Below are 15,220 nucleotides of genomic sequence, written 5' to 3'. Positions count from 1 at the left end.
ACTGTATACTGCCTTAAGCATAAAAGAGGACTCTGACTCTTTAAAGAGCTCACAAGCCACAGGTGAAAGCTAACATGTAAACAATTAGGGTAATGTGATGTGTGCCATATATTAATACTAATACATACAATATAGAAGGTTGCTTGCTTTGTGCTAGTCACACTGCTGTTTTAAGAGTATTGTGACACAATCCTCAGAGCAAATCTTCAAAGTAGGTATAATTATTCCCCATTTGTGTGTGTGTGTGTGTGTTTAATGTAAGAAAACTGAGTCTATGAGAGTTTGATTAATTTTCCCAGTACTGTATTGGTCTGAGCTGGGATTAGAAATCATATTTGCCTGATTTCACATCCTGTTTTGTTACCATCTGTCACACTCCACTGCATACACAGCAACCCTAGTTTGAAATACTCTGAAATTTATTTCTCTATTGTTATACTTATTCTTTCCATGAAATTACAATTTTAAAGAAAAATAAATAGGTTGCCCAAATTTGCCAACAATGCATGGAAGAACAAAATCATCATCCTTAATAACTGCTCAAAGAATTCACAAACCAAAACAACAAGATTATTTAGAATGGTTTTACACTACAGTCAAACAGCTGCTTTAAACCTTTGCTTCCTGTCTGCTGGCAGTTGAATCCTGCTGTTCCTAACAAATTTAGATACTTGTATCACAGAAAGGAAAGTGAAAGTTGCTCAGTCCTGTCTGACTTTTTGCCACCACATGGACTAGTTCTTGAGGCCAGATTACTGGAGTGGGTAGCTTTTTCCCTTCTCCAGTGGATCTTCTCAACCCAGGAATTGAACCAAGGTCTCCTGCATTGCAGGAGGATTATTTTTACCTGACCTGCCTCCTGAGAAATATCTATGCAGGTCAAGAAGCAACAGTTAGAGCAGGACATGGAACAACAGACAGGCTCTGAATCGGGAAAGGAGCCCATTAATGCTGTATATTGTCACCCTGCTTATTTAACTCAAACACAGAGTACATCATGAGAAACGCTGGGCTGGAGAAAGCACAAGCTGGAATCAAGGTTGCTGGGAGAAATATTAGTAAACTGAGATATGCAGATGACACCACCCTTATGGCAGAAAGAGAAGAACTAAAGAGCCTCTTGATGAAAATGAAAGAGGAGAATGACAATGCCGGCTTAAAATTCAACATTCAGAAAACTAAGATCATGACATCTGGTCCAATCACTTCATGGCAAATAGATGGGAAAATAGTGGAAACAGTGGCAGACTTTATTTTAGGGGGCTCCAAAATGACTGCAGATGGTGACTGTAGCCATGAAATTAAAAGACACTTGCTCCTTGGAAGAAAAGTTATTACCAACCTAGCCAGAACATTAAAAAGCAGAGACATTACTTTGCCAACAAAGGCCCATCTAGTCAAAGCTATGGTTTTTCTAGTAGTCATGTATGGATGTGAGGGTTGGACTATAAAGAAAGCTGAGCACCAAAGAATTGATGCTTTTGAACTGTGGTATTGGAGAAGACTCTTGAGAGTCCCTTGAACTGCAAGATCAAACCAGTACATCCTAAAGGAAATCAGTGCTGAATATTCATTGGAAGGACTGATGCTGAAGCTAAAATTCCAATGCTTTGGCCACCTGGTGTGAAGAACTGACTCATTTGAAAAAATCCTGATGCTGGGAAAGATTTGAAGGTGGGAAGAGAAGGGGTTGACAGATGATAAGATGGTCGGATGGCATCACCAACTCAACGGACATGAGTTTGAGTAAGCTCTGGGAGTTGGTGATGGACAGGGAAGCCTGGCGTGCTGCAGTCCACAGGGCTGCAAAAAGTCAGACATGACTTAGTGACTCAACTGCACTGAACACAAAGCATGCACACATGTGCAATAGCAGACAGAGACAACTTAAGATATCTTGTGAAGTTCAATTATGATGATACAGAAAAGATTCAAGAAGATTAATTCTGCGTTGCTCTCAAGTGTTCAGTTATAAAGAATTCAGTTCCATAAATTATCTTGCTTGATATATATGCTTATTGAGAAAGTTTGCTGATAAAGTTGGACTTAAATACAGGTTTATAAGCTGCATGTTTGTGCAAGGTTTCAAGTTCCAACATCAGTTTGAAAAATACATTCAGAAGGAGCCACCTTGCAATTCTCAGATTTTGACCCTTGGGCAGCTTACTGGAGCATGGATCTGGATGAGAACAATATTACAGAAGCATAAACACACACAAGTGGGTGACATATATTAATATTTGGTATTTCTTTTTTTGACTTTTCCACTTTTCTTCAGTTTGACATGGATCATTTTCAACCTAAAGCATTTTCAATCTGTTAGAAATTGCCTTCTTACTGATAGTTGATGGTCAATCTCTAATGGTCAATCTCTATTATATCTAATACTTGATATATATCTTTTTTCTAAAGGGATAAATGCTAATCTAGGAAGAACCAAAAACAAACACAACAAACAGTGATTGTCATTGAGCACAAATTTTTGCTTATGTACTACAGTGAGAAAATAGTTTCATCTCTCATTTTTAGGAAATTAAAAAAAAAAAAAAACTAGGAATAATAAAAATTTGGCCATCTGGTCACTTAAGATGCATTTTGACTTTCTATGAACAACTGTGTCAATGATCACTCACAGACCCTTAACACTGAAGACCTTTTCAAAACCTCAATGAAAGTATGGAAGAATATATTAAATTGGGTAGCAAACTCATTAAGTAAAAATAGCTTTACACCCTAGTCATTAACTGAAGTCTAAGTCTTAGATTTAAAACAAAGGACCAATTATGTTGCCCTCAATAGAAAAAATCATGTATTCCTTAGCTGCATGTTTAATAACACAGTTTTGCTTCAAATAAGGGATTATATTAACCATAGAATTATTTTTTTTTCTGTTTCTTTGCATGTTTAGTGATTTTTTTAAAATTTTATTTTATTTTTAAACTTTACATAATTGTATTAGTTTTGCCAAATATCAAAATGAATCCGCCACAGGTATACATGTGTTCCCCATCCTGAACCCTCCTCCCTCCTCCCTCCCCATTCCATCCCTCTGGGTCGTCCCAGTGCACCAGCCCCAAGCATCCAGTATCGTGCATCGAACCTGGACTGGCAACTCGTTTCATACATGATATTTTACATGTTTCAATGCCATTCTCCCAAATCTTCCCACCCTCTCCCTCTCCCACAGAGTCCATAAGACTGTTCTATACATCAGTGTCTCTTTTGCTGTCTTGTACACAGGGTTATTTTCTGAGTGATTATCATATGTTTCTAATATTCCGTGTTCAATATCTATAGGGATTTTCCTTCAAATTTCTTAGCTCTTCACATCTCTCTTAGATGCAGTTGTTGTTCTCAGTGTTATCATTTTAATTCTCTCCTTTGTCCTTGTCATGACAAAACAGAAGTCTTTCAAGTACAATCCATGTAGGTAGGAAATAAAAATATTTAAATACATTTCTTTAATATTCAGATATATCTCTGAATAGTTTTATGATCTCAAAGTTATTCTTCTTTGATAGTTAAACACTGGATCTATGTCTGCCTGTGAAAATTCATGAACTTGCATTGAATCTGGCCCTGCTTCCTCTATACTACCCACCCCCACCCTTCTTTCTGTTTCCCTTTCTGATCTCCTCCAGCTCATGGCAGTCTGACAGATCAAGTAGAGCCATGCTCCCTAATTCCTAAGGGGTTAAGCAAATTCTTCTGTTTCTGTCAGGGAGATCACCCTTTCCTTTATTTCCTTTTTTTGAAAAGAAAGAAAGTCTCATATTCAGTCATATCTGACTCTTTGCAACACCATGGACTATACAGTCCATGGAATTCTCTAGGCCAGAACACTGGAGTGGGTAGCCTTTCCCTTTTCCAGGGGATCTTCCCAACCCAGGGATCCTTTTTTTTTTTTCTTTCTTTTTTTTGTACCTTTTTTGAGTACCTATCAAATTCAGTTTTATCCTTCAGACATCATCAAGGCCAAGGCCTCATGGAAGCTTTCACTGATACCCAAAGGCATCTTTCTGATAGCCTTGACTAGCACGTTATGAATGGTTTATCAAAGCATTTGCCACAATTTATTACAACTTCATGTTTCTTTTGTCTTTCTCCTCTCCTGGATACTGAACTGATTGAAGACTCACATCCCCTGGCCCTAAGACCTTGATAGTGTCATAGTAAGCAATAAGTAAATAGGTAAATAAATACATAGATAAATGTAGATTTACTAAAGTGCTTCATTATTCTATAAATGTCATATGAACTAGTACTTCATTTAGAAGAAAAACAACATGTGTTTTTTATGTCCTGAGTTGTTCCAGGTGTTAATTAGCTTATCAAGAAATTTAAAAACAGGAGAGTAGCTTAAATTATAAGCCATGTGAAAGATGAAAAAAGGGAAAGTTAAGGTAGGGGCACAAAATGGAACAGAAACAAAAGCTTAAGTGATAATTGTGAATACAAATAATGCTCATTTTTCTTCTGGTCCTATGATAGTATCTTTGTCCAATTCCAACTCTGAATGCTTAGTTTTTCTCTGTATTTAAAGTGTATACTTGTCACCTGCCATTTCTTCTAGTTGTATGCAGGACATGTATATCTAACTTGCCCAAAGTTTTGGAGAAAACTTTATGAACAGCCTAAGAAAAGTGGTCATTTCCTCAGAGTCCTCTTCCTCTTCTTATTTCTCCCTGGTGGCCCCTCATTTTAGGCTTTGATACAACTGTACTAAGTTATACTAAGTGGTACATTCTATTCCACGTGTTTGGAGTTAGTTATATTGGAAGATAAAGTGCACATTTGCATAAATGAATATGTATCAGATGCAAAATAATGCACAAATATGTGCCTGTGATTTACTGGATAAAATCTTAGTTCACAGTGCACTCAAAAGTATCTTTACCTTTTGACCACAGGAAGAATTACTGAATTCTATTTTATTGGATATTCTGTGTGCAAAATAATTTCCGATTCCCAATACAATGATCAATATACAATCTTACAGACATGAGTGAAAATTGAAATAATGTCCACACCTCTTTTTACCTTAAACTAGTTGACTATATTTTTTTCTGGTTAATTAATACCTTCTTTTCTTTATGTTTTTTTCTTCTTAAAAATCAGGATGCTATTAATAATTTTAATCTCATTGAACTTTAATTTTCTTATCTGTAAAAAATGGAATTAAGATTTTCTCTGGTGAAAGCACTGTATAAATGGCAATCTATCTTTATTGAATCCACCTGATAATTTTGGTTAAACAAATGGTATCAGAAATAAGTTAGTCTTATTGTCTGGGAGAAAAATATATATAATTTTGGAACAAACCTAATATCTCTTTCCTGTTTTGTCTAAACTCTTTTAAAGATTAGCATTAAAAACTCTTTTAAAGATTAGCATTACACTTCGTTAATCCGTTGACTATTTTTTTGAGAGCCTCCTATAAACCTGGTGCTGCTCTATGTGACAGGAACATGTTATTGCAGAAAGGAAAGGAAAATCCCTTATGACACAGAGCTTACATTCTAGAGTAAATTCATGCCAAGAGAGATTTATATTTTTTCAGTTGTTAGTGGGCCAGACACTGTGATAGGTGCTGTATATATATCGTATCATCTCATTTAATCTTTACCCAAACCCTGAAAATTATCTATTATTGCTCCAAATTTACAGAATTGGAAATTGAGACTCAGAAAGGTAAAGTGGTTTCCCAAGATCTCAAAGTTCAGTAAATTACATAACAAGGGTTCAAATAAGTTATACCTGACTATAAGGCCTGCATTTCTAAAAGTGTGTGTGTGTGTTTAGTCGCTCAGTAGTATTTGACTCTTTGGAATCCTATGGACTGTAGCCTGTGAGGCTCCTCTGTCCATGGGATTTTTCCAGCAAGAATACTGGAGTGGATTACCATTTCCTCCTCAGGGGATCTTCCCCACTGAGGGGTCAAACAGGCCTCTTCCATGTTTCCTGCATTGCAGGCAGACTCTTTACCTCTGAGTCACTGGGGAAGCTCTAAAAGAGTTACTCTTAATTGAAAAAGTATATACAAATAAAGTGGAAAATAAACAACTTGTCACAGGATCAGAGAACCCTGCCCTTTTTACCAGCAGCATTCATTTTGAAGGGCTAGGTTTTGCAGGATTTCCTGATTTCTAATATCTGAGATTCTGCTTCCCTATGGAGATTTTGATTAGTCTAAGATATAATCTACATTTTCTAGATTCTAGATTTCATTTCCATGAATCAGCTTTACTGATTTTTTAGACCTGGTTTCTCATTTCCTTTTTATCCAAATTTAATTGAATCCATGAGCTTTATGGATACTCATTTTTCCACTTTCAATTAACAATAAAAATTATGGAACAAGTACCCTCTAGGCCACTTCCAGGGTTGGAATGCAAATGCAGATAAAACAGAGAATCTGTCCAAATTGAATCCACTAGCTCCCTTTGGCTTAGCTAATCGGCTGGTTCACATTTTTTTCTTTCTTCTTATGTGTGTGTGTATTAATCTTTTAAGGTCTATTTATGATGAATGTCATGATTTCTTTTGAGTTTTTTTTCAATTTGATGAGAAATATATAGTTACATATTTTATATGTATACATATGTTGTTGTTTAGTCACTAAGTTGTGTCCAACTTTCTGCAACTCCATGGACTCTAGCCCGCCAGTCCCCTCTGTCTGTGGGATTTCCCAGGCAAGAATACTGGAGTGGGTTGCCATTTCCTTCTCCAGGGTATGTTCTTGACCCAGGGATTGAACCCACATCTCCTGCATTGGCAGATGGATTCTTTACCACTGAGCCACATGGGAAGTCCAAGACATAGAAGTATGTACACATATTTCTTATCCAATTGTTTGTAGATGTGTGTATATACATACATAAGCAAATATAAAGAAATGTACATATTCATATATTTATTATAGCTATGCTGCTGCTGCTGTTGCTAAGTTGCTTCAGTCGTGTCCAACTCTGTGCGACCCCATAGACGGCAGCCCACCAGGCTCCGTTGTCCCTGGGATTCTCCAGGCAAGAACACTGGAGTGGGTTGCCATTTCCTTCTCCAATGCAGGAAAGTGAAAAGTGAAAGTGAAGTCGCATAGTCGTGTCCGACTCTTCACGACCCCATGGACTGCAGCCTACCAGGCTCCTCCGTCCATGGGATTTTCCAGGCAAGAGTACTGGAGTGGGGTGCCATTATTGTAAATCATGAATATACTATATTCATATACAAATGGATAAAAGAATATACAGAGAAAAACAGGAGAATAATCATCTACAAAATCTCCCTACCCAGAAACAAAATTTTGTATCAAAGCTTACAAATTTAATAAATAACTCAAAAAGAACTTATATGTAAATAAATGAATTTATTCTTTAAATTTCTGTAAATAACTCATAATGTGCTTATTTGATCAACAAACTAGTCCAATCTATACAAAATAAGTTAAATATACTAATCATTTCATTAAAGTGTTGTTTAATTTAATTCAATAGAAATCCACATGAAAGTGCTATGAGTCCAAAGTATGTGGTGAACATTATTTACTGTAAGTATGAGAAATATACATGTGCCTATATGCAGCGAATGAGGCAGATGTATTAGATGAATACTAACATAGTACATATTTCTAAATTAGAGGGAACATAAATCTCTTCCTCAAATTGACTTCCGTATAACTGAATGTACCAGAGCTTATGAAAATTTATTACGTTCCATCTTGAACCTCATTTGGGAACAGGGACAAAGTTTCTCTTCAAGTTATTCACAAAGCTGCTGCAATTTTATATGTGCAATCAATATTGATTAATAACCATGAAAAGAGGGCTGCCTTGAACCTGGTGTAATTCTATCTTCAGGGAATCTTCAGATTATCAGGGGACACGAAGTTTCATGCTGGCTACAGAGCACTGTGCTCAATTTTGGGCTTTGACAAACTGAAGTTTGCTCAGTAGGTTTTGGCTAATTTCCTTTGGGAAATCAGTAAAACCCACGGATAGTGCTCAGTTTCTGACTTCGAAAGGGGTGAATTCACAAAATTAATAATTTTCAAATTTCCTCAAAACCAGAAACATATACACTTACACTCACACACCTACATGGCTGTATATCACTGGTATACATGTGACAAAATTATTCCAAATTAAGGCAAAATTTAGGGCATGACCAGAAATCTGACCAAACTTACATAAAATATTTATTCAAGAGATGTAAATTTAACTGATCGGTCAGTATTCAGTTCTTCATGGCACATTTAAGAAAATGTTAGCTACCAAAGGTATAATTTGAGAAGCAACAGTAAACATTTAATGTTTAAATCCATGTAAAAAGTCCTGTTGAGTTCATTTTCTTAATATTTTTAATATTATGTTGGTACCAATATTTCCACTTATGATTATACTTCCACTGAAATTAGTTCTTATAAAACATAGTCTGTATTATAACTATAATAAACACATCTTTATCTTTTTTTTTTTTACTTTCCCCTTTTTCCTTCTGATTTTCCTTCTCAAGTTAAAGTTGGTTAACAACACTTTCCTTTCTACCTGTTTGAGATGTCTGAAACCCTACAAAAGCCACTGAAGCACCCTTTTCAACTGATGGAATGTCTCAAGGCTATGCTTCAAACTTTCCTCCTCCCATTTTGTGTTTGAAGACAATCTTCCAGGGGTCTCCTGTGTTTCTGCACATCTTGTGAGCAGAGGCACTGACAGCTTTTGTTCCTGACAATCTTTTCAAGGATGTTTGTATAGCGAACAGTCTTGGAAGATGGAAGAAGTGGTTCTCTCCATGGAGCAAAGGGCAGGTTTGTTTATGGTCCAGTATCATAAAGATAATTTCTCTCTCTGTGGCAAAAGGCTGGTTTGCTTGCTGCCAGTATATATGAAAAAAATTGAGTTTCTAAGCCAAAGGAACCTCAGCTATGACATAAACCTACTGTGTGTATAGATTTCTCTTAACCCTCATCATATCACCTTGCAGTAATTGGGACTTGGGGAAATGACATAAGAAAATGACAATACTCTGGCTATTGTTATTTCTATGAGTAATAAATTGCCCTTTGTCTCTGTCTTCTGTCAGCATTTGTGAAATTGTGGCAGATCCCTCACAGTTCTTGACATCTGTCTCCCTAATTTCTGTCCTTCGGCTTTATATAAGGACGCTTTTCTCTACACAAATCCTTCAGATGATAACTCATTGGTCAGTCTTTCTCTCAATTCAATTTCTGTCCATATTTCTGCATCCTTACTTGAACTGTATCAGTCTAAAGTACCAACTTGTCCGGAATAAAAAACAAAACAAAAATCAAGTTAAATAAGTGACAATGAACTAAAGTCAGAGAGGTAAAAAGGATAGAAACGAAAGTGTGAACACACACACAAGTGGGTTATACTTGGAGTACAGACCCGTGTAAATCCATATGGCAGCTTGTTTTCAACTGTATCCCCATGAGAGACATCACTGTAGAGATACACTAATTCTAAGAGTTGAGAGTAGGCTGCATTGTCAGGCTGGGTGTCTTGCTTGTTTGACAGATTGACTCTGCTTTCTCTTTTCTTAGGGCTCATTGCTAAAAGTATTACTTCCTTTCAGTCCTATTTCTCACCTCTTCTCTCAATCCCCCCAACAATAGAATCTGTAGACTCATGTTCAGATAAGCATGGCTAGTGATAAAATAATCAGAAATTTTTATTTGAGTGAATAGTATTTATTAACTCTTATTTTAGAGAGTTCCAGAATGGTGAGCAGTAACTCACTGCAACAAGAGTCCTAAGATTCAATGAAAACTTATCATAAATGCATATTTCCAGGCCATATACCCTAAAGATTTTTATTCAGTAGGCCTGGTGGGACACAGATTTTCCATTTCTAGTAACGTTTTGGGTGACTCTCCTGAAGTTTGTCTCAGAGTATTATATAAGAAACTCTGCTCTAGAAACCGCCTCATTCTGGCATTATGCACATTTGCTCAGTTGTTGTTCAGTCACTCAGTCATGTCCAACTGTTTGCCACCCCAGGCCAGGCTTCTCTGTTCCTCACCATCTCCTAGAGTTTGCTCATACTCATGTCCATTGAGTAGGTGATGCTATCCAACCATCTCATCCTCTGTCATCCCCTTCTCCTCCTGCGTTCAATCTTTCCCAGCATCAGGGTCTTTTTCAACGAGTCAACACCAAATGTATAGCTTAGCCACTGACATATGTTAGTTGGTGGCAAAAATTTGCCCTGGCAATAGTTAACTACTGAGTGTGTTTTGATAGATACTTTTTGACCCATACAATTGAGATTAAATACATGAAAAATGCTTAGTGTTAGCATCTGGGGATCTATTTGGAAAATTTTCTTCTGATCTATGGAATTCATATGTAATTCATATATATAATTCATTCATATAATCTGAATTCTATGTATTCATTATTAACATTGGCTGCATAGAGAAAGATTTATAAATGTGAGGAAAAAAAATTGAAAGTTGTAGCTTGAAAACACTTCTAGTAAAAAACTATTATCTCCCAAATATTCAATTAGAATAAGTCAAACAATGTGAACAATTTTGAGAGAAAGACTAAGGGAGTATCTTTGAAAAGTAAAAACTATTTCAGTCATTACTGTTGAGATCATAATACATGAAATAAGCTATTAATGAAAAAATGTCTGTCATCAGTGTTTTGAAATGCATTTAGAAGAAGGGTGTAACATAATGACATTGATTGTTCTGCAAGTATCACTTAATAATCTAACTTCCTAATAATGAGGTTCATGAAAAAAATTCATTTTCTCAATATTGTCCAAGCCAAATAGAATTAAATACTCAAATGATAGGAATATCATAGTAACAGTTTTTCTCTTTAAATATAAAACAACATGCTTCTGGAATTCCACACTTAAATTTAATCAGAATACACTTCAAGTGAAACCCATGAGAATGAAGACAACCCCATGAGTCCAGGATGCTTCAGAAATAAGGACACCACAGTTTAGGATTGGGATGATATTGAAAACATTGCCATCTACACATTAAACTGAATTATTGTAGGATTACTTGGGGCAATTGATGTTACTAAAACAATTCAATCAATATTCTAACAGGCAAACATTTGCTCTGCCAAAAAGTACTGTTTATCAATAGACTTCCTCTTTAAAAATAGCAACATAAGCTTTAGACAGTATTTTCCAGGTGTTTAATCTTCCCTTTGAAATTTTTTAATAAAAGGTGATGGGACTTACAGTTTACGACAATTTTCACTTTTTTCACATCTGGGAATGACACATCATTTTCTGCACTGCATTCATATTCTCCAGCCTGGTCCCTTGTAATTCCATAGATGTCCAAATATTGTCCGTTTTCAAATGGTTTTGCTACATGAGAAAAATTTTAAAAAGTACAGTGTGTTTAATTGTATCTGCCTGAGGCTTCATTCAAGTAAAACAACAATCACATGTCTTCCTATTAGATATTGCTGACAAAATAATTCCAAATGAAACTGGGGAATTATTAAACCTTTTGTTCTCTTATGTTCAGAAAACGTCAGAGAAAAAATCAGAAACTGAACAAGGGATACTAAAACAACTGTTTCCCCAGAACAGGATATACACGTGTTCTTTTTAATTGATTGTGGTCTCCTAACCTCCTCACACATCAAATCAAGCTCTGCACATTTCTGTAATTGAGTTCAACAACCTCCTAGCAGTGTAGAGCAAATTCAGTAATATGACTTGGTACATATTGACTTTTATATAGTGTAAGCTAGCAACTTGACATCTAACCTAACTAAATGTTACTTTTCTTTTGGGGAAATCTCACACTCATTCACAAGGTTTCTAGCTAGATGGCTTAATAAAGTATGGAGATGTATTAAAACATTACCATATTTCAGTGTTCATACTTATTAAGGTTTCGAAGGAAGGTACACTATATATAACCCACAGAGAAGGAAATGGCAACCCACTCCAGTGTTCTTGCCTGGAGAATCCCAGGGATGGGGGAGCCTGGTGGGCTGCCGTCTATGGGGTCGCACAGAGTCGGACACGTCTGAAGCAACTTAGCAGCAGCAGTGCATGCATGCTAAGTTGCTTCAGTTGTTTCCAATTCTGACTCTTTGTGACCCTATGGACTGGAGCCTACCAGCCTCCTCTGTCCATGGGATTCTCCAGGCAAGAATACTGGAGTGGGTTGCCATGCCGTCCTCCAGGAGATCTCCCCGACCCAGGGACTGAACCCTCACGTCTCCAGGATTGGCTGGTGTGTTCTTTACCACCAGCAGCATCTGGGAAGCCCTATAATCTGCCGTGTTTAGAATATATATGATTAAGTCATTTCTCCATTTATCTGGCCAATCACAGCTTGTAGGTAGAGAGTTATACTTCTAAGATGATAATCAGTTGATAAGCTATTGCAGGTATACAGAGGTGAGCTTATAAGAGAAGCAATTGTCTTCAAATTCATATGCTTAAAATCTGATTTTATAATCATTTCTTTGCTCAACCTAGTTCCTTTATCTGACTCCAATACACTAAAGTAATATTGATTTTCTATTGTTTCCTTCTGTTTCTCTTATTTTTCACCTATACAATGAAGATAATCTAGGCTTAAATGTGTCTGTAAAAACTATTGAAATATAGGGAGGACAAAATCCTTGTTCACATCTAAGAATTTTAAAATATAATGGATTATAAAGGGGGATATTAAACAGAAATTAAAGTATGGGGAAAATTGATATCCTATATTAGAATTAAATAATCTCATTGGGCAGTATAAAATGAAGCCAGTCACAAGTGAAAAGGTAAAATGTTGTGAAAACTTGTAAAAAAGCATACTTTATAAGGGTTAAACTGATTTTCAATAGGAGTAGGATGGGAAGGGAGATGAGAGGGTGTTTCAAGACAGAGGGGACATAGGTATACCTATGGCTGATTCATGTTAAGGTTTAACATAAACCAGCACAATTCTGTAAAGCAATCATCCTTCAATCAAATAATAAATATATTTAATTTTTTTAAATGACTGGGAATGAGAAGAAAAACTTCATAGGACCAAAGAAATAGAAAGGTGCACATAAATGATCACAAACTATAATTGTTTAGAACAGCATAAAATTAGTAAATTTGTGTTATAATGTGATTTATAGTGTATTATAGAGTATATAATGTATATTATATACATAGATACATATACATCATAATAATGATATAGCTTTTTAATAGTAATTACTGTTCAAAAAAATTTTACATAGGGAATTCCCTGGTGGTCCAGTGGTTGGGACTCCAACTCCACCTTTCCACTGTAGGGGCATACATCCCATCCCTGGTTGGGTAAATAAGATCCCACTAGCTGCCTACTGTGGCTAAAAAAAAAAACAAGAAATGTGTATCTGAAAATGTTACATGCATATTCCCATTTTTGTATACTGATATAATTTTAAGAAGTGTTACCCAAAAAAAGCATGTTTTTGATAAATAAATCATTAAATATGATATGTATTAGTGTATGCTATTGTTTAAAGAAATACATTAGATTTGTATGTCTATGGGGAATAAAAAGTATAATAAAAAAGGGAAAAATAGGTTTCTGAAGTATAAAAAGAAGCATTTTTTTCCTCTCCTAAATGGTTAAATGACATATTTTGAAAGATTGACAGCAACTAAAGAAGTCGTGTGATAAAATTTCATTCAACTCTAGAGAACACCTTTTAAATCTATTGAATGTTTGTTCGTAGAGTTCACTGTACAATCTATGCACCTAGATTCAAAGATCCTTCTCCAGCCTCATCAGGGAACAATGTATTACAACTACCAGATTTATGCATTGAGAGCAGTACCTATAGAGCCAGTGAATGGGCGATACTGTCAATACTAGCTATCGATAAGATGGCATTAATAAAAAGAAGCATAAATGTATGGCCAACATCTCAGTTTTCCTCACTAGAGTCCTGAGACTTTAATCTACTCCCTTAATTCCATTTACTATGCATCAGCTCTTCCCAAAGGTGTGCTCGAAATATTCTCTTGTTTTTACACAAATACAGTTCTGTTTCCATCCTGAACTCATCTTGCTATTTTCTTAGTCTAATCTAGCCATGCTTGAATTCCAAATTTGAAACTTGGAGTTGTTTTGCCTAGAATTTATACCCTGGAGTATACTGGTTGTCAATAATTTGCTTAGTTGTCTCTCTGGCTTTTGTTATCCTCAGTTTTCCTGTCATAATTCTTTACCTTAGTTTTAGACTCAAGGAAACCAAACTTGCCCTTAGATACTCATCAGGGTCTCCCTCTATTTCCATCACTCTCCTAGCAAGGTGAGAGAATTTGGCATAGTACACTGAAATGCAAAGATTAACATTTCAGTTCACGCAATCTAACTCAATTTTTCCCACAAATGGAAAGGAAAGACCAAGGCTGAAGGTATATAGTGACTTGGAATCCTTACCGCTGCCACGACTTCACAATGTTTATGATGTTGATGTACTTATCCTAGGGTACTCCTTATAAATCTGAATATGTATTAAAAATTATGGAGTATTTTTATTTCTTAGGGTACCAATTATAAATATTAGTGAGATATAAACTAATTCGACTTCTTCTGCTTATGGGTTTTACCATTCATCATGAGTACAAACAATAATTCCTGTTTTGTTGTCTCCGTGTTCCTAGCTCTAGCATAATACTTGAAACAGTATACACTTGGTAAATATTTATTGAATAAGTAAATGCATATATTGATTAAAGAATTAATAAAGTCCTATAAGGGTAGTGGACAAAGAATCTAAAGTAAATGCCCATATGCAAAGAAGTTGTCAGTTTTCTTTCAGCCGAGAGGAAGGGAAAGAACTTTAAAGACTTATCATCCTTACTGACTTCTTGACAGGACAGTGATGGCAACGGTGAGAACAGCCTGTGTAGCCGTCATAGATACTTTTTTAAGATTTTAAAGACTAACAAAAACTTTAAATACAATATTGAAGAAAAAAGCTAAGTATTGCCTGTAATCTAAACAATAGTTTTCTTTTGTGTTTAATGTCTTCTAGACATGTGTAGATGCTTCTCCAGAAAATAGAGAACTGAAGAAATTCCACAAGCTTTCAGTCATGCCACTATTATTACCCTCTTCAAAGGGAAAGCTGAGAAATAGGATGCAGCTATGCTTTATAATATCACTCTCATACTGATTTCTGATAAGAATCTGTCCAGAAAGAGTTCTATCAGTTCAGTTCAGTTCAGTTCA

At 35.7% G+C, this 15,220-nt stretch overlaps 1 protein-coding gene across 5 annotated transcripts in view; it reads right to left on the bottom strand.

Moving 5' to 3' along the window:
* Positions 1-15,220, bottom strand: part of NEGR1 (neuronal growth regulator 1) — a 1,028,214-nt gene that overhangs the window by 335,160 nt on the left and 677,834 nt on the right. For 4 of the 5 annotated variants that reach the window (XM_025289451.3, XM_044944850.1, XM_044944849.1 and 1 more), the window contains exon 4: positions 11,227-11,358. The exons of the other annotated variant lie outside the window; for it this stretch is intronic. In XM_025289451.3, coding sequence (XP_025145236.1) covers positions 11,227-11,358 — 132 coding nt within the window. The remainder of the gene's footprint in view (positions 1-11,226; positions 11,359-15,220) is intronic. 5 annotated transcript variants of the gene reach the window in all.

Source organism: Bubalus bubalis, chromosome 6, assembly GCF_019923935.1.
Source record: "Bubalus bubalis isolate 160015118507 breed Murrah chromosome 6, NDDB_SH_1, whole genome shotgun sequence".
NCBI classification, from domain to species: Eukaryota; Metazoa; Chordata; class Mammalia; order Artiodactyla; family Bovidae; genus Bubalus; species Bubalus bubalis.
Note: the sequence above shows the minus strand (reverse complement) of the source record. Positions and strands in the feature narration are given on the sequence as shown.